At 38.4% G+C, this 25351-nt stretch overlaps 1 protein-coding gene across 2 annotated transcripts in view; it reads right to left on the minus strand.

The window, feature by feature from the left end:
* LMNB1 (lamin B1) overlaps nt 1-24997 on the minus strand; it is a 72414-nt gene extending 47417 nt beyond the window's left edge. Inside the window, exons 1-4 of one of the 2 annotated variants that reach the window (XM_072597213.1) lie at nt 24563-24997; nt 23745-24206; nt 1476-1632; nt 41-166 (exon numbers count right to left, since the gene is read on the minus strand). In XM_072597213.1, coding sequence (XP_072453314.1) covers nt 41-166; nt 1476-1632; nt 23745-24091 — 630 coding nt within the window. In that variant the 5' untranslated portion in view covers nt 24092-24206; nt 24563-24997. Of the gene's footprint in view, nt 1-40; nt 167-1170; nt 1247-1475; nt 1633-23744; nt 24207-24562 lie in introns of those variants that run through there. The other variant, XM_072597214.1, reaches the window with a different exon arrangement.
* Nucleotides 24998-25351: the final 354 nt, after the last annotated feature.

The raw sequence follows: 25351 nt of genomic DNA on the forward strand, positions 1-25351 counted from the left end.
TTTTTGTTTTGACTTAAAAGGTTTAAGTTCATTTTTTTACCTCCTCATACATATTTTTGCGAAACTCCAGATCTTCGGTAAGGCTTTGACAATGGTTCTCAAGGTCCACTTTGAGTAAGGTTTCATCTGCTAACTGATTCTTGGTAGCCGCTAAGGAAGCTTCCAGCTAGAAAACATAAATATGATTAATGGCAATAAATACATATGGAAAAAAGAATACATAATACATAATAGTCATATCACAGTCTATGGTAAGAAAATCTGAAGCTATCTGTGAATCAGATCAAAGTGACTAAATTTTAAATACCATAATTATATATTTGTTATAATGTGGGTGGTCTTATGAACTAAATATTTACATGCCCACTCTAATGATACCAAGTTCAATCATAAACGCAAAATGCAACATCAAGTGAATTCTTACTTTCTGCTAATGGAGAATGAGAAGGAAGAGAGAAATAAAATCCATCCTCCTTTTGACTGTAAGCTTTATTAAGGCAGACACAGTATTTCATTCATCTCTTGAATACGGGTAAGTATTCAAAAGTGTCTTGGCACATAGAAGGAGTTTAAGAAATATTTTCTGAACAGAATTTTTTTTAACTGAACTAGAAATTCAAGTTTTTAATTTTGGTCAATTATTTTATCCTTTTCCTTTTACCAGAGCAGCACAATTATGTCTCCATTTACTTTACTTTTTGAAAAGCAATCAAGTCAACAAGCATTTATTAACCATTTACTTTGTGCCAGCCATTGTGCTAAGAGTTGCATATACAAAGATAGTCAGAGAACAGTCCCTGCTCTTAAGGAACCTACAGTCTAATGGGGGAGAGAACATGCACAAAAAACCCAAAACAAAGCAATGTATCCACAAGATATAGGCACAATAACTTGGAGACAAGCTTAGGGGGCAGGCAGAAAAGGCTTCTTGCAGAAATGTAGGATTTTTGCTAGAATCTTTAGGAAGTAAGAGAAGCCAGGAGAGGGAGACAGGGAGGAATGGATAAAAAAGATAAGAAGGGATAAAAATGGAGTTAGCACCTGTGGAGTCTTAGAGTCATAGAATTAGAGCTGGAAGCGACATTATACGCTCTTATAATTGAACCCCCACATTTTACAGATAAGAAAAATAACACCCAAAAAGATTAAGTAACTTGCCCAAGGTCATACAGTGGCAAAGTTAGGATTTGAACTCAGGTCCTCTGACTCTAAATCCCAGGCTCTTCCCATTGTATCACAGGGTCACCTTAGGGGAAAGATGAGAAGGAAAAAAAACTACTTAATCCATAAACTGGATGTTCAGTCCAGGAATAACTATTTATAAGTTAGCTCTATTTTTCTTAGTTAATAACCTTAAAACTTTTTTTAAAAAAATCCAACTCTGTGCCAAGGGCAGACTACAGAGAATTAACAAGAGAGGACAGTTAACTTACTGTCATGTCCAGAATGGAGGACCTCTTTTTTCTTTCTCTTACCTGCACAATCTGGTCCCTCAGCTCCTCCAAGTCATCCTCCAGGCTCTTCTTGTCACCCAGTGCTGTAGCCAAGGCAGCCTCTTTGGAATTCAATGAAGTCTCATATTCTCTAAGTTTAATCTGGGCACCATTAAGATCAGATTCCTTCTTGGCGTAACTACAACAAAACAGGTTCAGAACACTCTAAAATGACTCGATACTGCCCACTTTCTGTGCCTCTACTTCCCCAGAAAAGGCCAATTAAAAAAAAAAAAAGTTTATGTATGTAGGTAGGGGTGATTTAGTTATTCTTTTAGAGTTTTAATTTCTCAGGATCCATGGCCATGGCAATGTTCAGGTGTTTGATAATAAGGATCCTACATAGTAATTCCCATAATCACAAGTGATTGACAGTCCTACTGAGGTTGCGTCGTGAGATAAGGAGTGATATAATGCAACATTTACTACACTTGTGCAGAATCCCAATACTGCTAAAGTTAACCTGTAAGCTTAATGTTGGCAAGATGCCCTATAAAGCAAGTAGGCATTGGTCAGTGAGAGGGGAAAAACCATGGGGAACCCGTTGAGGAATATGTATCCACCTCAATTATCCCTCAATGAGGCTTAAGGGGATTCAGAGGAGTGCATGAGCTGTGCCTGTCTTGATTGACTCCACTTCGGGAAGGGTGATTAGGGAAAGCTTGTAGGAGCTGGTTCTCCCAGCAATAATTTGAGGAGACTATTCGACCAGATCAAGAGTGAACCTGTTAGAGGCTGGAGACTGAAACCCCCAGTGCCTCCAATGTGTTATCTGTGAAACAATGTATGTTGCTGTTTTTTAAATAAGGGAGAACATATCCTGCTGAAACCAGACAAGTCTCCACAGGACAACTTTTAACAATTCAATCTACTTCAGAAGGTTTTTGCTCTTTTGTCTTTTAATGGACCTATCATTTTATTGGGGGGAGAGGGAGAGGGAAGGACACTCCCAGGAGGAAACTCCCTCTACCATCTTAGATCAGCACCTACTTTACAACTTTTAATCTTAAAGAGCTGCCTGGGACATTGAGACTTTAAAGGACTTGCCATGGGTCAAATAGGCAGTACATGTTAAAGGCTGGGTTTGAACTCAGGTCTTCCTGATTCTAAGGTTAGATCTTTATGCCATGAGTCCCAAATGACTAGAAGGGGTAATCTATCAGAATTCTAGTCCACTTTCTATATTAAGATGTCAAACAAAGTATATATTGCCCACCCTCTCCCCACCCAATACACACACACACACACACACACACACACACTTACACACACTTTAGGAAAACAAAAGTGGGAAGAAAGCTAGACTGACCAAGTATAAACATTTATTTTAGATGTTTGTCTTTAAAAAAATCACATTCAAGTACTATCCATAGATGTAAAATACAAAATATAATTAAAATAGGGCTAAATGACATAAGAATAAGAGCTCATATTTATAAGTGAACCTTCAATGTTTACAACGTACTCTGAACTCAACTGTGAGCTAGATGGTGAGGATAAGGAAAATGATTTATCAGTTTCCTTTAATTATGATTTCCAATACTTCACTGCCTTTCCAAAATATAGTATACCACCACCATAGGGGATTTAGAGATTGGACCTTTATTGGTATGGGAAACTCTGGATAAGGAAATTTACCATACCTATATTTGTCGGCACCTTCTTTGCAACTGATGGTGCAACCTAGAGAGTGAACCTGGCACACTTGGAGGTTCAAGGTCTTCCTGGTCTAAAGGCCATCTCGATAATCAATAGGGAGCACTGCTTCTCATGACTCAAATAGAAAGACTTTTACTAGAGAAAAATCCTGAACCCATAATTGAAAAAATTTTTCAATTTCTTAAATTCTTGTTTTTGGATTATCTTCTTATTTACAAATAAGAACCTAAGATATTGCAGAAGAAATAGTCAATCTATGCATGTACTATTAGAAGTACTGTTGCAACTAATTTCAAATTGATACAAGTTAATGTGATTTTACTGTATTCCTAAATTTATTTCTCATAAAACTAAATTATATAAAACCTAAGAATGGTTTGGATATATCTAGCATATTACATAATACAAATTTTATGAAACAGTGGAGCTCATTTAAATTACTTATACTCCTAATGCTGTATAAAAACCCCCATAATGTTAAATTTCCAGACTTATTCTTTTCTAGTACATTTCTACTATTAGCGCTTGAGAATAGGAAATAGATTTCTAGTAAAATTCTGTCATGTTGAAAAATAAAAAAAATCTGAAGAACTAAAATATCTAAACTAAACATGTAAAAAATTGTTTCTTGATCTGTTATTCAACGTTAAAGTAGCCAAATGACAAATAAATGTCATGAAATAAGAAATAAACTTATATTTTACTTTTTCTACCACAGAGTGGCTTCTCTTGCCAAAAATGATCTCACAGGACAAACTGCTTAAATAATGTACTTAAATAATAATATTTCAAATCCTGGATTTGTAAGCTACAAGATGGCAGGTTTAACTGAAAACTGCTTGAAAAATTCCTAACCATTAAAAAAAAAAACCACACCCCAACATTATGCAAATTAACAATTTAAAATCAGGCTACTTTATTTCATATGGAACTAGATAATTGTTGATGTTTCCTGAAGCCCAGAAATTACGGCTATGAGAGAACCATATTTCTTATTTCATTACATAAATGCTTCCTACTGTAATTCTAATGTATGAGAGAATTCTAGCCAATGTGACTTCCTTAACAAAAGGCAACTCTACCTAGCTCCTACACAGGTACTCAAGCAAAATCTTACAGTTTACAGCAGAACAAATAACACTTAAGAAATACATAAAGAAATGACAAAAGGTAATGTAAGTGGTGCAGTGGAGAGAGCACCAGTCCTGGAGTAAGCAGGACCCAAGTTCAAGTTCGACCTTGGGATACTCGGCCGTGTGACCCTGGGCAAGTCACTTAAACTTGATTGGTTTTTAAAAAAAAAAAGAACTCTTCTATATCAGGTCTATACATAGTCAGCCCTGGGCAACAGGAAAAGGGGCTCTTCTCAACAAACAGGTATAAGCACTAAGACAATATGTACAGCCTGCAAGCCTGCCTTGGGACCAATAAGAGAAGAGAGGGCTTTACTGAGAAAAAAAACCTCAATATTATCAGGGTTAGCAACCATCCTGGCACTGCCATGCTGAAACTAAGCCCAGGTTCCAATGGCTCTGACTTAGCTAGTACTCTTATCCTGAAATCAGACAAAGACTCAAAAATCAAGAGTTGTGAAGCTCAAAGATCCAGGGCAGGGGGTAGAAGGGGAATACAGGCCTGATCTCCCTAATATGCGTGTGTGTGTTCGTCCTTTGTTGCCGAAGAAGACCATGCCATCAGAGAAGTAATGACATGACTTGCACTTGACTTTGTTTTGAGTAAGGGATGGCTGTGCAGGTCACCAGCCTCACTTTTCCTCTACAGCCATCCGAATCCAGTGACCAGATATTGATCAGGATGACTGGAGATGACCCAGGATGAGGCAACTGGGGTTTAAGTAAGTGAATGTCAAGTGTCTGAGGTGAGATTTGAACTCAAGTCCTCCTGACTCCGGCACTGGTGTTCTATCCACTGCACCACCTAGCTGCCCCTCTCCCTGATATAGAGGTCAACACAAGAACCCGGGCATCCCAGGATGAGTAGAAATAGATTATTGAACACCTCATCCAAAAGCCCAACAGAGATTGGGGACCCAGGGACTGCCACAAAGTCCCAATTTAGAACTAAAGCTAGAGAGATGACTAAAACAAAAAAAGATCAAATAGTATGAAAAAATGATTACAAATCTAATTCCACATCCACGGCAAGCAGAGACTCAAAAGAAAAAACATATTTGCCACAGGACAACCTGACAACCTAGAGGAAAAGGAGTAAGGAAAAAAATCTTTTGAGGAAAGAATTAGGAGAAGTAGTTAAGAAGACAAAGTAGTAAAGTTTAAGTGGTGCGCAAGAAAGGAATCTATGAAAATCAGAACAGACCTCGCAGAAATCAATGAGATTCTATGAGAGCAAGAAATTTTGAAATCTTAGAACTAAATCAAAAGATTAAAAAAGTTGAAAATTGTCAGAAACAACTGACCTGGAAAATAAGCCAAGGAAAGGTGATTTAAGAATCACTGGACTCAATGAAAACCATGATTAAATAAAGGGGGGAAGGGAGCTGTAATCTATATTTCTTTTATTTCCTCTTTTCTTTCCATTCTGCTTTAATTCTTTTGAAAATCTGGGTCCCTCTATCTTACCCAGGCTGAAAGTATAGGGGCTTCTCATGGACCTTACTCCATTTCTGACCTTGGTTGGTTTGCAACTTCTTGGGCACCGTGAAGGCCTCTCATTCACTCTACTGATGCTCAACCTAGTTTAGATGATCAGTCAACATAAGTCCATTGCAACTTAGAACTCCCTAGCTCAAGAGATCCCCCTTATCTTCAGGCTCCCTAGTAGCTGAGATTACAGGCCCCACCCTGGATACTAGACTTCAAGAAATGAAAAATGAAAATTGACCAGAATTATTAGAACCAGAGGGTAAAGATAGAAACAATCCAGCTATTAATTCTTGGAAGGAACCCCAAAAGCAAAAGTCCCAGGAATGTCATAGTAAAAATCTGTAGAACTCATCATAGGCAAATTCCAGAACTCTCAGATCAAGGAGCAAGTACAGCAAGAAGTCAAAAAGAAACAATTTAAATATTGTGGAGCTACACAATCAGGATTACACTGGATTTGACAGCTTCACATTAAACAACAGGGAGTCTTAGAAGGTATATACTGGAAGTTAAATGAGTTACAATTTCAACCAAGAATCGGTTACCCAGCAAAACTCAATACAATCTTAGAGGGAAAAAATGGATATTGAATGGAATAGAGGGCTTTCAAGCATTCCTAATTAAAAAATCAGAGTTGAATAAAAAAAAATTTGACTTCCAAATACAAGACTCAAGTAAAACATGAAAAGGTAAAAAATAAACAAGAAAGTGATAACATAAAAAAATATCTATAGAGCTCCTATCAAAGGCAAAATACTGAAACATCAAGAAAAGAGTTCAAGTTCCAAGGAACTTAGGATCATACAAGTCCTGGCAGCTTCTGCTAAAAATGAGACAAGATCTTGGAAAATGACATTCAAAAGACAAAAGAGAAAGGTTTATAACCAAGAAAAACTTACCTGTCAAAGCTGAGAAAAATAAACCTTTAACAGAATAGAGGACTTTTAAGCATTCCTAATGAAATCACCAGAAAGGAACTTTGAACCAGAAACACAAGAGTCCAGAAAACCAATCTGAGCAATTGGAAGATGCTGTATGATGATGTAGTGCTAATATTTTAACAGCGGAGGGGAGGGGAGAAGAAACAAGTACCAGGGTGACCTATCCTGAAAATCTGAGCTTAACCATACAAGAAAAAAGATGGCTGTTCAATAATAACGTTAGAAACATTTTTAGAAAAAAGCTACAACTGAAGAGATTATTCAAACACCTCTAACAACAGAACTCTAAGGAGTGAATAAATGTAAACAACAGAAAAACTGAGGAAGATTCTTTTTAGCTTGTGGTCTGAAAGTGTTACTTTCCCCTTCTGCTCTACCTCTTTTACATAATTCCCCTCAATGTTCGAGATATTTTTGTTTTTCTAAATGAATTTTATTATTATTTTTATCAAGTTTTGTAAATTATCTCCTTAGTAAATTTATTGATAGAGCCTTAAAAGTGTAAATTAATTTTGGTAGTATTGTCATTTTTATTTTAGTGACACGGTCTAATCATGTACACTGAATATTCCTCCAGCTATTTAAGCTGCTCATTATTTCTTTGTACTCCTTGAATCTATACAAGTTTTCTGTGAGCTTTGGTAGGCTGATCCCCAGATAGTCTAACCATTTATGGGAATTTGGAAAGAGAATTGCCTTTCTATTACTATTTGTTTTGTCTTGTTAATATTACATAGAAATGCTATTGACTTTTGAGGATTTATTTTGTAGCTTGCACTTTTACTGAAATGACTAATTGTATCAATTAATATCACTGCCGATTCCCCGACTGTCATATCATCAACAGAGGGATTGATTGTTTTAATTCCTCTTTACTCATTCTTCATACCTTTAATTCTTTTCTCTTGTCTTATTGCTGTTGCTAACATTTCCAGAATCATATCAAATTTCTCACTAGTGTGAGGGATGTGCACCTCCTTTCCTTACTCCTGGCTTTACTAGAAAAGATAAGTATATTCTCACTTCATATGATGCTTTATTTTGATTTTAGAGAGATGCTTTTAAGAAAGATCCCTCTACCTGCACTTTGTAGACAGTTTTTTAGCACAAAACAGTATTGTCCTTTGTCAAAAGCTTTTTCTACATCTACTGAGGGCACGTTTCCACTGTATAGGTACATTTCAGAAAGGAACATAGACCAGTAAATCTTTGCTGGAAATATTATGTTAAATTTGAAATATACAAAAATAATGAAACAGATTCACTGTTTCATGTACAGAAATCCATTAACATTGAATTTCACACACACACACACACACACACACACACACACACACACACACACACACACACACACACACACACACACACACACACACCTGTGATTTCATCACTCTACAAAAGCAGATAAGTACTCTTCTCTGCATTTTTATACTTAGGGAGATGCTAAGGCACTCATCCAGTATCACATAGCCACAATGTGTCTGAGAAATGACTTTTCCACCAAGTCCTTCTGATCTACTCACAGTTCGTGGAATTTCAGAAACCCCTGACTTATCAAGAATTGAGCTGCTTAGGAATGACGCCTAAAAGCAGGAGGCAAATTCTTTCAAACTAAATACATAATATTATACTAAAACTCATTAATATATAAATGTGAATGTTCCCTGTAGTACTTAGATAGAAAGATAATCAATGTTCATAAATAGACCACAGCTTTACAACAAAAATTCCAACACTATCCATATTAACTTATAGTTATTCCTACAAGTTACCAAGGAAAATGGAGAGTTATATGAAGATCATCTTTAATTGCTAAGCAGAATCTAAAACCAACCCAACAAATAACAAAACAAATAAGCAATGACCCAATCCAGATAAAGGAAAACGACAGATGAGACTGCAAAGAAAAATCTTGATATAAACTGAAAATATGGACCAAAGAACTACTTTATCAATCAATCAACAAACATTTATTAAGTGCTTACTAAGAGCAAGGCATTTTGTTTAAAATGGAAGAAACAAGAAAAGGAAAATGTAGTGCCTACCCTAAAGAAGCTTCCATTCTAACAGGGAGATAACATACAGAAATCAGAACTTATAAAATAAATACAGAGTTAACAGAAAGTGGGAACCCTAAGAGGGACTGGTACACACAGCTGGGAGGTAGAGGAAAGACTTCATTACGTGGGCTGAGCCTTAAAGGAAAACCATGATTTTACAAGTAGGGAGTTGGGACTCAAGATATTCCAGGTATGAAGGAACATACCAAGTGCAAAGACATAGACAAGGGAGACATGGGAGATGGATTATCAGAAATGAGAAAGGGCAAGCAACCTAGTATGGCTCAACTGTAGAGTACTGGAGGGAAGTAGCATGTACGAGATTGGAAAGGTAGGAAAGGGTCAATGCTATGGCAAGCATTTGACTAACTTAGATGATAGAGCAGTCATTCATCTATCAATACATCAAACCAGCTTTCCAAATACCTTTCAAAGAGCTTTAAATGCCAAAGAGACTTAGATTTGAGCTCTAGAATAACAGGCAACAGATACAAATTATAAAATTAATTTGTGTGGGATAGAGCGGGATTTTTATAGGCCAATAAATCACTGGAAGGAAATGTTGATTTTTAACTCACATTACAGCACCTCACTGGTGCTGTTGAAGAAGCATACATTTAATAATGCCCTAGAAACATGATCACTTCAGCTATTTCACTCTCAAGTTATGCCTAGTCCCAACTACTCAGGACAATGCCTCCTTTAAAACAGATAGGACCACAGAGAATACTGAATGCAACTCCTTGATCTTTGAATTTTTATAATTGATGCTTTAGAGTATCCCAGAAAACATAATTAAGGATACAACTAATTTAATATGTTCTAGTGAAAACAAACAGGAGGGTACAGTGTCAGAGGCAGATTTTATTGGGTCTATTAAATTACGGTTTCTATCACTCTGCTTATATGAATAAAGATAGAGTTTTGTTTTGAAAATTTTATAATTGCTAAGTGCTCTCACTTCCTTACTCTGAAGAAGATAAATCGATATTATTTGCTATAGTCTACATACATACACAGATTTACAAATAGCTTTGTTAGTAAGACCTTTCTCTCCTTTAAGATCTATGCGTTTGGGAATCTGCATTAGCATTTCACTCGTAGAATCCCTCAGGTGGGGAAAAAACAAGCACCTCTATAATGCCTTCGATTCCTCACATAGGAGAATAACTGGAGCATTCTGGCCTTGTCAGATACAGGCAGATATGGGCACATATCAACTGGAATGAATCCTGTAAGTGTTAATTCTTAAATTTAATTCTTAAGTTACTCCTAAAACTGAGACCACTTCTTCTTTTCCTAATAATAACTCCAAAGAGCTCTAAAGCACCTATCAATACAGATAAGATCCTCCATATACCATTGCTAACTAACTATGGGTAAATCAGGAAACATTGCAGGTCCAGACTTTTATCCACCTCAACCAGTTACTGTGCTTAAGGACCCCAAAGTGTAGATCTAGAAATACAGGTAGCAAATTTCCCCTTACCAATCTCCATTTCGAAACCTCTGAAAAGGCAAGAGATGGTACTTTTCCTATACAAAAAGGGAAGATGACAAGTCACTTTTGCAGCTTCCACATCATCCATTTTTAGACCACCACTATTGCTCCAGTCTCATCAAAGATTCAACGATAGCTGTCGAAGTCTCCTTGGATGTGTAAATCTCATGCCTGAGTTTCCTTTTCCCTTCCCCAGTACAGATCTCATTTGAAGAGTCATTTTTTGCCAAATTAAGAAATTTAAATGAGGAGAAACCTATCAAATCTTTTCACTTTTAAATTCCTCAAATCCAGGCCTCATTTCAATTAATGCAGCTAATGGTTGCACCAGAATTTTGTAAAACTTTTAAGTACCAACATAGACTGTGCAGTCAATTATCAAGGAATGTTTTATTATTATCCTTTACAGTCTTTACTTCCTGTTTCTTTTTACCCAAACACCAAATGCATACATATGGGAGGCAAAGAGATACCAAGAAAGGAAAGGAGATGGATGTTTTCAAGTTATAAATTATATTACTGACAATAACAAAGAAGAGTAGCCAATATTTATATAATATATAATGCCCAAAGTTTCTTATATACATCATTATTCATGTGATTTCCTAACATCCTTATGAACTAGGTAGTACAGGGATTATTATCTCCATTATACAGAGGAGGAACCTGAAGTTTATAGATTAAATTACTTGGATCACACAGGTATTGACAGAACTTGGATCTGAACCCGTCTTCTGACGTAAAACCTAGTGTTCTTTCCACTACATCCTAGAATAGTGGCTACATTCCAAACACAAGTTCCTCAATTTCTTTATCACATTTTGTGACAATAACCAAATATTCTAATCTCTGCAACCCTCCAGACAAACCACCTATTTCTTCCCTAAACCTTCCCATGTAAAAATATGTTCTAAAAGGGGATCACAGAGACCCTCAAAATCCACTGTGACCTATTCAAGGTAAAACCTTCAGAATAGATACTAATGTTAGGAGTCCGGAGGTCAATACAGTAGGGAAGAAAAAAAGGAAGGTATTTATGGTTATATAGAAACATGGCCACCAGGGAGACAGAGTGCTAGCTTTGGAGTCAGGAAGACCTGAGTTCAGATCTGATCTCAGACACTCACTTAGCTGTGTAACCCTGGGCCAAGTCACTTAATCTCTGTTTGCCTTAATTTACTAGAGATAGAAATGGCAAACCACTCCAGTAACTGCCAAAAAAACAGAGCAGGACACGACTGAACAACAAATCCAGAAACTTACTACTTATCTTAAGGAAACAGAAGGGCCTTTCTTTCTTTCTTTTTTTCTTTGGTTATTTTTTTATTTATGTGGCATCTCTGTAAGCACTGATCTGATCCTTACACAACCCTGGGAGGCAGGTGCTACAATTGTATCCATTTTACAACTGAGGAAACTGAGGCTGACAGGAGTTAAGTGACTTATTCAGGGTTACACAACTAGTGTGTGTTTGAGGCTAGATTTGACCTCCGCTATTCCTGCCTCTAGGTTGTGTCCTATCCAATGTACCACCTACCTACCTCTTTTACTCCTCCTAGTAAAAGAGAGGAAATGAGGAAAATGAGTTATGTCCAATAAATGCTTACTGTAATAAGGGCTATATTCAAATAGGGCATAATCTACCGACATTGAGGTCATAGAAAGGTTCAACATGAAAAAATAAGATTAGCCACCTAAGGAATTCTTTCCAGGAAATAATCCAGCTAAGAAATTATTTTTAAATGTGATGCTGATAAGAAATGAGAAGAAACCTTGGCAAGGGCTTAGACTACTTCCCTCAAAAAGGACGTAAAATGTAGCCAGTGTAAGATAGACTGTAGTCACTGTGACTTGTCTTTCATGGAAAAGGTTGTAATGACCTAAGTATCTGGCGATAAGAGGACAGTGAAAAAGACAAAGTAATCTATCAGTGGATATCGAATGTTCTACAAGGGGAGGAGGACCGCAATGGGAGGTTTGCCGATACTAAAAACAATAATCAATAGTGGAAGGATAATTTTTCAGACTTTACCACAGATGTAATATTCCACCAAAATTATCCCATTCTCTTTGATTTGATCCCACACTCATGAAGTATCCTTCTGATGCTAATCCAATTTTACTATGTATCTTCATGCCGGAGGGAAGTGCTCTCCAGCACTACCAGTTCTGTGGAACCAGAGGTATATCATGCCACCTTGTCTAACCTTCACCATCTGCATCCACACCATGACCTTTAACATCCCTTTCAACTCTAAATTCTTTGATTCTGTATAGCAGACTTGAGTAGTCCTGCCAACTGAAAGACATATCCCCACCTTATAACCACTGGGTTGGGAAATATGACAGAAAATGAAAACAGCTGGAGGAGTTAAAGTGTAATAGGCAAACTAACGTCCTCTGGGCCGAAATGTAAATCAGTTCAACTGATCAGGAAAGTAGTTTGAAATTATCTACTAAAAATATTTGACTTTGAGCTTGGTGTCATGGTCCTCTTTGAGAACCAAGGACAAAATCCAACTAAAAATGTTATATATAATACAAAATTATATACAAAAAAAGGCACTAAACTGTGCCTCTGACCCAGGAATAGAATTAGGAGGTGCATTCCACCCAAAATATCAAAGACAAAGATAAAGGAAGCACGTGGACAAAAATTTTTATAGTAGCAAAGAGCCTGAAGCAAAACAGATGTCCAGCATCTGAGAAATAACTGATGAAACTACAGTATGTGACTGTAATGGAATATTACTGTGCCCTAAAAATGATGAAATGAAACGATCAGAGGCATACAGAAAGACTTGCACAGACTGTCAGAGTGAAATTGGTAGAAACAACAGGACAATTTGCACAATGAATACCAGGGCGGGGTGGGGGGGGGGAAGAAGAGAAGGGAATAAGTATTTATAAAGCTCCTACTATGTGCCAAGCACTGTGCTGAGTCTTTTTACTAACATTATCTCATTCAATCTGCACAACAAACCTACAAGGTAGCTATTATCATCTCCATTTTACAGCTGAGGAAATTGAGTCAAATAGAGTTAAATGACTTGCCGAGGGTCACACAGTTAGGACGTGTCTGAAGTCAAACATACAATACAAAAGAAAATGACTGTCAATTGGACTTTAAAAGACTGATAAGGAAGCGATCTACTCACCCTCTTGGCATTCAGTAGATAGATAATAACTATAAAACACATATTTTCAGACATGGCCAGTGCAGTAAATTACTGTGCTTGTTATAAAGGAGAATGAGTTGGTAAGTAGGAATAGAGATGAAAAAAGAGAACCCAAAAAACATTTTAAAAGTACAGAGAGGAAAGCAAAAGCTCAAAAGACTTTATAACCAGATAGAGAAATTTAGGTAGCAAGGTCGTACAGAGTGATGGACCTAAAGTCAGAAACTCAAACGCTTACTAGCTCTGTGACTCTAGAAAAGTCACTTGACCTCTCTGTGCCTCCATCTGTAAGGATAATAACAGCATCTGCCTCACAGAGTTGTTAAGATCAAATGAGATAATGTATAAAGCACTTTGCAACCTATAAAGAGTTACATAAATGCTAGTTACTATTGTAATTACTATATAATACCCTGAAAGGTATGGCTTTTAAGGAAAAACAAGTCTTGCCTACATGGTAAATACTGCTCTTATCAAACCATTCCAGGTGGAAATATAGACAATGTCAACTATAATCCCAGAGGAAGGGTCATATAAGATTTTATTAGAAGAGATCTTAGAAATTATCCTGTCCAATCCCCTCTAGATAATGAAACTTAGGCCCAGGAAACTGGAGGGACTTACTCAAAATCACACAAGTAGTTAGCAGGGTAGGTGGTCAGAAGTCAGGCCTAGGTATACATATATGTATTTCAAAGTCATGTATACATAGAGACATCTATTTGTTGTACATATTAAGAACTGAGTCCTGAAGATCTTGTCAACTACTGGTTGACCACTTTATTAGCTGTGTGACCACAGGTAGAGTAAATCTTCAACTTTCATGGGGATAACATTCCTAGAAAACAGTTTGCAAGTCAAAAACATGAATGTTGATACACTAAACCTATGGAAAACGGGGGTTAGGTTCCCATGACCATAAAAAACTAAGTTTTCACTAGAGATGGCTGAAAATATACATTTCTGCATGTAATTCTTTATAACAAAACATTAATTCTGATAATATGTACTTTTCCTAACATAACCACAAAATAGCTCATAAAATAGAGTATACAAAATAAAATTGGTGACATGTAAAATATTTTTTCTTGCTAGTAATTCTAGAATTCTGTGACTTTTTGTGCCAACATGTTAATTTAAAAAACCCAAAAACAATTTCAAACAATATTCACTTTTCATAGCACATGAAATCTACAGTACCATAAATGCTATACAGCAAATAAAATTCTTAAAACTAAAACATTTTTTACACATGAATCTTACCTTCCACTGTGTCAGATGGTGGTGTAAGGGTGTCATAGTGTATATTATACTGCTGTAAACCTCTCTACCTTGGTCACTTTCTGAAAACCAAGAGAGAAATTGCTGGAACTTTAGTTGCTACTGTCAGAAGAAGGTGAGGCTAGTGAGATCTCGACATCACCTCCAATACTCCTTCATGGATGGTGGATGGCACTAGAGATCAACACACCAACCTGAAATAATCCATCACTAACATCTGCTGCCTGTGCTGTTTGAGATCCTTGAGTGTTTCCCAGCTGACAGCAGCTGCATATATTCTGACATGAAATGTACCTAACACCTTTATTTTCTCACTAAGCTGCATCATTGGTTTTTGTACACTTGGGCTTAAAGGACTTGCACTATGCTTTGGAGGCATAACTGCAACACAAAACTTGAGTTTTAAAGCAGTGAAAATATGCAACAGATGTACAAGGATCTCTTTACCACAGCAGGGGGCAGACCAATAAAATCTAAGGAGGGCATTTATATGAACTTACACTAAGTGAGGAAAACCAGGAGAACAATTCATACAATGACAACAATGTAAGTGTAATTAATTATTACGGTGGATAGAGTGCCAGGCCTGGAGCCAGAAAGGCTCCTCTTCCTGAGTTCAAATCTGGCCTCAAACATTTACTGGCTGTGACCCTGGACAAGTTACTTAACCCTGTCTGCCTCAGTTTCCTCATCTGTTAAACGAGCTAGAGAAAAAAATGGCAAACTGCTCCAGTATCTTTCCCAAGAAAACCCCAACTGGGGTCACAAAAACTCAGACACAACTGAAAAAATGACTGAACGGTAACACTGTAAAGGAAAACTTCTATGAAATATTTAAGAACTATGGTTATTGCAATGACCAATCACAAGTCCAGCAGACTGATGAGGTAATGGGAGTGCAGGAAACATTCTCGTACACAATGCATAGATTTGTTTTACTTGACTATACTTGTTAGAAGGGAGAATTTTTGGTGGGAATGAAATTGATGAGGAAGCGGTAACAAAAAAGGACAAAAGAGAAAAAAATTGGTGTGTCAATGAAACTTCTTTTTTAATACAGAGGATAACAGAAGGAGATGCAGATGAGCAGCATAGGATTAGGACCACCATGTTAAATTTAATAAAGATAAGGATCTGTGATTTCAGTGGTATAAGGAAGATACACTGAGAAAACTACCAATAGAAGATCATAACATATAATCTTAGATAGATGCCCAGAGCACCAAGAAGTGAAGTCACATCATTAGTACACATCAGGGGCAGAACTTGAATCCAGCTCCTCCTGTCTACAAGGCTAGCATGGGTGCCAAAGGTTTAAAAAAAAAAAAAAAAAGCTTTGCATAACTGGTACAGCTTGACGTACAATCCTCTTTTATCATTCTTTGTATAAGGAAATCGTTTCTGACAGATTTAGAAAAAGAAAAAAATTTCAAATCATATTTAATATAACTGCAAATTCAATGTCATAATCCTGTCCTTAAAAAAAAAATATCACTTGATTACAATTAACTTATGCCAAACTTTCCTATTTTTATCCCACTAGGCTAAACATCAAATATTTGCACATAATTACTCACTATGTGAACCCTGGCACATGGCACAAATTATCCATTTAAGGGGTGTTTCTTATGCCTATTTCCTCTACCAGATAAATACAACTTGATTACTCTGATATCACACAGCAACTTAATGGAAAAGTTGGGCTAATATCAGCTTCTCATAATTACATAAAGTACCTACCCCCATTACAAGAGACACAAAGGATAAGACAAATTCATCATTTTTTTGGTTTTCAATCAAAACAAAACAAAACAAAAAGCCAGTCAGTCAACAAACATTCCTACTATGTGTCACTACACAGCACTAAGCTTTAAAGGTACAAAAAGGCAAACGACAAATACTGCCCTTAAGAAACTTAAAATCTAATAGGGGAAGAAAATATACTAAGGAAGTAGAAAAGCAGGAAGAGGGACAGAAATACCCAGCAGAGGGGCATGATGGATAAATCCAGAGATGTACAGCTGGGGGGAAATGAAGAGATGGCTGACTCCTCTGGGAGAAGAGGTATCTGCTCTCCAGTGAAAGGGAGGAAGAAGCAGCAGAGGGTACTGATGGGAGCTTGCAGGATGAAGAAGTCTGGGAGCCATGGGGAAGTCCAAAGGAGAACGGCTGGGTAGGAAATGAATAGGTGGCTGACCTGAGCTCTATCCTTAAATGGAGGTTCTAGGAGAAAAGGTCAGATGAACATCCACTGCTGCCCCAAAGGGGAAGACTGATTTCCTTTACCGAAGATATTTTTAAATAAAATTTCTGGTGTAGTAGAAAACATGCTCGTTCTAGAGTCTAAGGATCTGTGTGGGAAACATAGCTCTGATATTTATTCCATAAGTAATCTTAGAAAGGGGTAGCTAGGTGGTGCCATAGTATAGTGCCAGGCCTGAAATCAGAAACTCATCTTTCCAAGTTCAAAAGTGGCCTCAGTTGCTAGCCCTAAATGTGACCCTGGGCAAGTTACTTAACCCTGTCTGCCTTAGTTCCTCATCTGTAAAATGAGTTGGAGAAGAAAATGGCAAACCTACTCCAGTATCTTTGCCACAAAAATCCCCAATGGAGTCACAAAGAATTAGACATGACTGAAAAGAAAGAACAACAAAACTCTTGGGGCAAGTCATTTAATATCTCTGGGCCTCAGTATCCTAACCTAAGTTCCCCTATGATCCTATGATCTTGTCTTTCATTTTTAGCAATAAAGACAAATTTGAAAATATTAAAAAGGCCTAATAAACCCTTGAAACCTTCTTAAACTTCTTTAAATTTTATAAAGGAAAAAGCCAAACAAGAGAAACAATTCATTAATTTGCATAGGATGGAAAAGGGCACCTACCAATAGCTAAGCTAGGATCAAGCATCAGACCCATTAACCTTCCTTAAGGAGAGTTTCAGTAATATTCATTTATATTCTTGAAAAGGGAAAATTGTGCTTCCTCTTATGATTCAAGACCAAAAACATATTATAGTAGTACAAGATTGTCAATTAATAGTCTCTTTTCATGAAACCTCCTTCACATGAAGCAAGGTTTTCAGAATTTGATGTGTCAAGTAAAATGCAAGAGAAGTTAGCTTATAGTTGAAAACATGTAATCAAAAAATGATTCTGCAAATCTACAGAATTAAGTCCTAAAAGGTTACCTAACAATTGAACAATTTTTTTATAACTAATTTTATCATGGTTTTTCTATGTGATTTCAACTTTACACCTGCCATTTTAAAAGTGGATTTTCTTGTTCTAATAAACTTTGAATAGTCACGGTTAACATCATCCACCATAAGTTCTCATAAAAACTTCTAAATCAAAACTGAAAAATAATTAGACTTCCACTAATAGGGAAAGACTATGCTTAGACTTGACATATAGTTTTCTGGCTGATTCTGCGACTCTCCTATATGGGGGCTGTTCTAAGAGTACTGAGAGAGCCAAAGGCTCTCCATGAATAGATCTCTTCATGTCTATGTGATAATATGCCAAAAGAGGTGTTTAAAAATGCCTAATATGGAATTTTTAATTCTCAACACTGTTTTTCATTTACAAACCCTCCTAAATTTAACATTAAAACTTAATTTATTAATAAAAAGACTTCACATACATCAGAATATTTATAGCAGAATCTTTTATAATAGTAAAAAAAATAGATGCCCATCCACTGGGGAATGGCTAAATAAAATGGACATGAATACAATGAGATATTACTTAATGATAAAAAATGACAGCAAGATAGATCAGTGAATAGATTCTAATTTGATGTTAGACACTTACTAGCTATGTGACCATGGACAAGTCACTTAATCTTCATTGGCCTAGGAGGCAGTTAGGTGGCTCAGTGGATAGAACCCTGGGCCTGGAATCAAGAAGACCTGAATTAAAATCTGGTTTAGACATTTACTACCAGTGTGACCATGGGCATGCACTTAGCTTCTATTTGCCTTAATCCACTGGAAAAGGAAATGGCAAACCACTCCATTATCTCTGCCAAGAAAAACCCATGGACGGTACGGTCCACTGAGTCACAAAGAGTAGGAGAGGATCAAACAACACTGCAACAAAGAAATGATGAATATGAATACAAAGAAACATGTGAACTCTAAGGCAAAGAATATAGACTGAGGTGAAGAAAGCAAAACCAAAAAATGATATGCACAATGGAAAAAACAATGATACAACAGAGAGTGAAAGTTATAAAATTATAATGACCAAGCCTGATCCTAAAGAAGAGATATACATTTCCACTCTTTGCAGAGGTGGAGAGCTATGGGTATGGAAGATTATATATAATTAATTTGAACTTGGTGGATGAGTCAACTGTTTTAGTTGAACTTTGTCTCTTATTCTTTATTATAGGTGAGGGTCCTCTAGAAGGAAAGGATGAAATAATATTGGGAAATGGAGATAATGTAAAAACAAAAGATACACAGCAAATGGTCCGTAACCTCATTGATTTAGAAGTTCCCTCCAATGATCATAGATCACAATCAAGTTATGCTTTCCTATCCTGGGGACTCTTATCTATGACCTAAATGTTCATCACAGGAGGTTCTTCCTTGATTTTTCCCAAAATTGACAGAGTTCTAGTGGGGCAATCTGATTATCCACCTGTCATTCCTTGATCTTGCCACATTCGTCTATCATCTCCTCTTGTCATATAATTCCTTGATGACACAAGTATCACTCCCGTACTTCTTTGGTGATTGGTGATCCTCATTGGTTATGTGTTGCAACCTGCTCATACCTACTGTGTCTCTCCTCTGCTTTCTGTCTGAACTTAATTTTTAGTTCTTTAGAGGCAGTGGTGTTCCATGTTTCCCTACCATATAGCAATTCTGGTAAAACATTAGCATTGAAAAGAAGGGCCTTTGCTTTCATAGAAGTCTTGGGGCCAGTAAAAGTACAATTTCCTAATAGCAATCCAGCCCATTCTCTTCCCTGGGTCAAGTTCATTAACCACCCGTACTATCTGTCCCAGAGATACATAATACGCTAACACACACACTGCTAGAGAAGCTATCTATAGTGTCCAAATTTAGGCCACAGATGTTCTTCATCCACTTGCTTTTCCCCATGTGGATGAATAGGTTAGACTGGTTTGGGTTCTTGCTACAAGTTCTGCAATGTCCTAGAGTTTCATATAGTTTATTAAAAGGAAATCTGAAAATAGGAGCTTCCAGAGGATTCCATTATCCATTGCAAGTTCCTCCTTAATCCAGACAATGTACTGATCTCCATCACAGTGATAAATGTTTTTGATGAACATCCACCTCCATATTCTACGCCTCATCTCATACTTACTATTGACCAGTTATCTCTTGTTACATTTCCAAGGAATCCTAATCATGATGAATAGATAGGAGACATTGTGCTGCAAAAAACAGACTATTAAAACAGTCTAGCAAATCAATTTTTTTTTAAGGAAAGTAATTAACAAATGTCATTTCAGGAGTATTCAAGGAAAAAAACCAGGAGAACTAAAGACAAAAGAAAATAGTAAATGGAAAAATTTTCTAAAAAAAACTTTTCTCTATCAATGATAATGGAGCCACCACACCTAGATCTTAACACAACAGTCCCCAAGATACTTATAAAGGAAATACAAATGGTATTAAAGAGAACAAAGTCAGGGAAAGGAGCCAGAGAGAACAAAGCATGTATGAATGGGGGATGGTGGTGAAAGGAGGGAAGACGTGTTGAAGGCAATACAAATGTATTAGGAACTAATATATAAGATATCAGAAGGGGATCACAGAATTGTAGATTTAGAACTGGAAGGGACCTTCAGAGGTCTTAACATCCAACTCCCTCTTGCACAGTTTAGGAAACTGAGGCCCAGAATGGTTAAGTGTCTTGCCCACAGTTCCAAACCTCGTCTGCATATGAGGGAGAAATCAAACTCAGGACTTCACAGATCAGGGGAAAATATCAAAAGCATGAGAAAAATCTTGGACCAGATTGATACCTCAGGCACTAATCCTCCCGTCCCCAAAGGTAACCAAGACAACGTTAATAACGCCTAACCTTTATGACTGTTCTCTCAACTATACAGAATTTTTACAAGAATCATCTAAACACAAATCAAGGGAATCCTTGATGAAGGGATTAGAGAAGAGGCAGCCTTCCACAAGCAAAAAATTAATCATATTTTTGCCATCTCCCTATTAACTGAGAGATATTATAAAATGTCATTGTACTTGTTTGATTAAAAACACAAGATACCAATTTTAAAATAAATGTATTTTTTAAAAAAGAGAACTAGAAGGATACTAACTTGTCTTCAAACTTTTCTTTCTTTCTTGTACCTCTCGAGGACTAGGAATTAAGGTGGAAAGTGCTTTTCAAATATTACTTCATTTGACCCTCATACTATCTGTATTTATTATCACCATTTTACAGATGAATAAGCTGAGGCTGAAAGGTGAAGTGACTTGCTCAGGGCTAACCTCAAGTAGCTAAGGCAGGTTTCACACAGGTCTTCCTGCTCAGCACTTTATTATACCACCTTGCTACCTTTTGTCAGGGTCCTGAATTTCTGAACCAAATCTGTGTCAGAGACGAACTTGACACACAAAAAGGTATCAAAGAAAATTTATTTTAAATGGAGTTCAGAGGAATTGAATGCCTTGGCCAAAGGTAAACTCCACCCTTCTTCAGAAAGGGGGAGAAGAAGAGGAAAAGGGAGGGGGAGGGGGAGGGAGAGGGAGAGGAGAGGGGGAGAGAGAGGGAGAGGGAAAGGGGGGAGGGGAAGGAGGAGAGGGGTGAAGGAAGAGGGAGAGAGAAATTGAAGTGAAGGCATTTATAAAGTTCATGCAGGACAGATCCTCCCTTTAGAGGACAGATTGGTCCATTATCTTTGGGGTCACAACCATTTGACACACGTTAATGTCATTAACAAACATGGTTGGATTTTCTCCTTTCTGATGGGCCTTCCCTCAAACTGGTCAGGCCTGCACATTAGTTTCGGATCTTCTTCACCTGACTCTGACAGGTCAACTTTCCCCTATTGGAAGTTTTGACCTTGTGGAAATGAAACTCTTCTTTGTTTCCCACAACTGGCCTAGCATAACATTCTACATTTAACTGGTACTCAAATTTTTTTTTAATGATAGTTAAATTTTGCTTAAAAAGAAAAGGTTATTCAACAAATACATGCTGCTACATTTTTATCAAGTGTGCTATCAATTTCTAAGATCACAAAGTACAGCCTGCCCTCAGGCCTTGCCCATTTTCAGCTCATTGCTTCTTACAGTCCTTGGAATTTAGTTCATTGCGCCAATTCATACACATAAGGGCCAAGCAAACATCAGAGCGCCTAAGTCACTAAGCTACTAAGTTGACTGGAAAATGCTACAATTCCGACCCCATCCATTCCAAGGACAACTCTAATAAGAGGGGACAATGGTAGCAGCAGGAAGTGGAGGGGATTTGACAAAGTTGGGAGAGCTTATATTATAGCTTTGTGTCTAAGTTTATGGCCGTAAGAACCTAAATCACTTATCTTGGCCTGGTTCTTCACCAGAAGACTGAAGTCAGGTTCTCTAAATATAAACAAATGCCTTCCCTGTGCTCATACTTGCCCAGCAGCTATAGGGCAGTAGATATAGAACTAAGCCTGAAAGTCAGGAAGATTCAGCTTTATATTCTTCTAGCTGCGTGACAGGAAGAGACTTAGTTAACTAGTCTGCATCAGTTTCCTCAACTGTAAAATGGGGATATAATAACAGCACCTATTTCCCAGGATTGTTGTGAGGCTCATATGAGATATTTGTAAACAAGTCAAATTAATACTTCTGGGTGGGAAAAACAAGTATTTTGTATACTATGTAAACATGGTAGAGTGGGTTCAACAAGTCACAGAAAGCAGAGATACTGAACTAGATAGACACATATTGACACGTTTAACAGGAAGAAAGGTACAGTGTCTGCTACATAGTAGTAGGGATACATGCTCAATTATGGGCCTGAGATGATAGGGCAGCAAAGGGTCTTTCATTACCTACACCCAAAGTAGGTAGGGGTTCTTTAATTATTCCACCTCTCCAGAAAAGCAAACAACAGAATTGAGTAAAGTCTAGTGCCATCCTGCCCTTGGGGAATAGAATGAGAATTTCTTGGCCCCATTCAGACTTTTCTCCATGGCTATCCCGCTCCAGCAAAGCAGTAACCAGCTTCGTTGATTTTAAACTAGAGATGGCAGTCATGTGTATTGCGCAGCATCAGAGTTTTTGTCTTAACAGCAAAACCACAGGACTAGGGATTAAGATATAAACCTACCTACTCTGTTCTGCTCTATCTGGACTTAGAAAGAGGGAGGTTTACCAGCAATATTAGAGATGCCCTATGTAGGCACCATCTCCCCCACATGAAGTCAAGAAAAGTGAATGAGATGACCCTAAGTTTTAGTTTCTTTCCATGCCTGCAAAGCATGCATCCCAATGAAGCAAAAAGATCAAGACAGAACAAATGCCACATTTAGCTATGATAATTTTTGCTCCCTCTTCTCCAGAACCATCCCTCCCCCTCCAATCTCCTTACATCCCTCAAATTTCTGTGGGTCAGCCTTCCTTTTACACAAGTCACTAGCCCATCCTCCCCTAAACACCATCACTAGTAAACTGGCGATAACGCAGATTCCTTCCTTTAACACCACCAAAGGCGGTCAATTCACAGCCTGGCAGTTAAAGAAACATATCGAAAAGCTCTTTCCTTCCCCTCTATCTCCTCAAGTGCAGGTTTCTGTCAGAAAGACCCACCCCCCCACCCCAACAAGGGAATTCTGAAAAGAAGACAGAGAGAGAATATCGATGGCCTGCTCCCCTCCTTTTTAACTCCTGACTCTAAAAATTACAATCTCTAATCGCTTCGGTCCCCCCAAAGCAGAATGGCATTTAACGCACTGCCCAGATCCATCTTCATCTTCAGTCCCCAAACCTAGATCCACAGATCCTTCTCCCACTTACTTAAGCAGCAGCTGATCATGTTCCGCCTTAAACTTGCCCAGCTCGATCTGCAGCTTGGCCCTCTCGCAGGCCGTGTCGTCCAAGGCCCGGCGGGCATCTGCGAGCTCCGTCTCATAGAGCGTCTTGAGCCCCGTGAGCTCGCGGTCGTGCTCGGTCACCTGCAGCTGCAGGACGCTTTTCTCCAGCTCCAGGCTCCGCACTTTGTCTATGTACACCGCCAACCGGTCGTTGAGCTCTCGCAGCTCCTCCTTCTCCCGCAAGCGGGACAACCGGGTCGGGCTGAGCGGGGTGGCAGGCCCGCTGGCCCGGCCGCCTGCTCTCGGCACCGTGGGAGTGGTAGTCGCCATTACCGACAACGTGAGACGGTGTAATCTGCAGTGGATGGCGGTGCTAGAGCGGAGAAGCGTGCTGTAGTGGCTGGCTAGCCCTGCGGCAGGAAAAACCCGGCTGAGGAGCGAGCAGCTGAAAAAAGAGAAGGAAGCGGCGAGTGAGTGGGAGCCGAGAGACTGGGAAGGGGAGGTGGCAGAGGCCAAGAAGCTGGCAATCAAAGCTTAGTATAAAACGCGGGCGGCGAGAATAAGGATGCCAACCCACTAAAGCCAAGAAGCCAGTACCCAGGCTTAGACCGCAGACAGTCTGCCGAAACGGACAAAAGCACGCCCGAGCCTCAGGCGTCAATTTCAGCACCTGGGGGAAAGTGAAAGGAAACTGTAACAGTAAAAAAGATACAAAGGTTGGGAAAGGGAGAGGCTTCTATGCAAATAATTACCGATTGCAAGGTTTCCTAAAAACCAGGGACGCCACAAAAAGAAACTCACCGCCGCCGTGTCCTCCTGGGATCTGCAGCACTTTGTGCACTCTCAGGTGGAGGAGGAAAGGGGGGCCGCCACCAGAAAGGACCGAAGACATGGGCGGCAGGGGGGCGATCTCTTTATTGGTTCAGAATCCCCACCGTAGCTTGCCAAAGCTCCGCGTGACGCTGGAAGAGCCAATACCAGCTCGAGACAGATCAGGCTCTTCAATCAGCTGATGCCAAGCAACTAAATTCAAAATACGACCCCCCAGCTGCTGTTCCAGGGTTTTCGGTTAGTCTAGACCGTGGGAGGAAGGGGTGTCTGCTGGGCTTGGTGTGGCCAGAGTCTCACTAGCCGACTTACAGCCCCCAGGAAACACCAGTGCAAGTCGGAGACATTGTCCCCCTTCTTGTATACCAGCCCCAAGCCTGCTACTCCCAGCTTAAATGCCTTACTATCACATGAGGGTTACAAACCGAAAAACTAGACTGCAAAATGGAGTGTGACATCACTCTCCACCGAAATGTGTTCGGTTTAGGAAGAAGGGGGAGGACTCAAATAGAGATGCTATAAAAATGTTATTGTTTGTGTCTGTATTGGCTCACTTTCCCATCATAACTTGGAAAATAAATATTAAAATGTCCCTTTCAATTGACATTTATCTAGTACAACTATACGCATTTTATGTGATATCTAAAATACAACCCTGTATGTAAAGTGAAATGAGCAGAAGCAGAAGAAAGTATACATGATGACCACAAGAAGGTAAAGAAAAACAATGTTGAAAGCCTTCAAACTCCAATAAACTCAGCG

This window comes from Notamacropus eugenii, chromosome 3 (genome assembly GCF_028372415.1).
Source record: "Notamacropus eugenii isolate mMacEug1 chromosome 3, mMacEug1.pri_v2, whole genome shotgun sequence".
Taxonomy (NCBI): Eukaryota; Metazoa; Chordata; class Mammalia; order Diprotodontia; family Macropodidae; genus Notamacropus; species Notamacropus eugenii.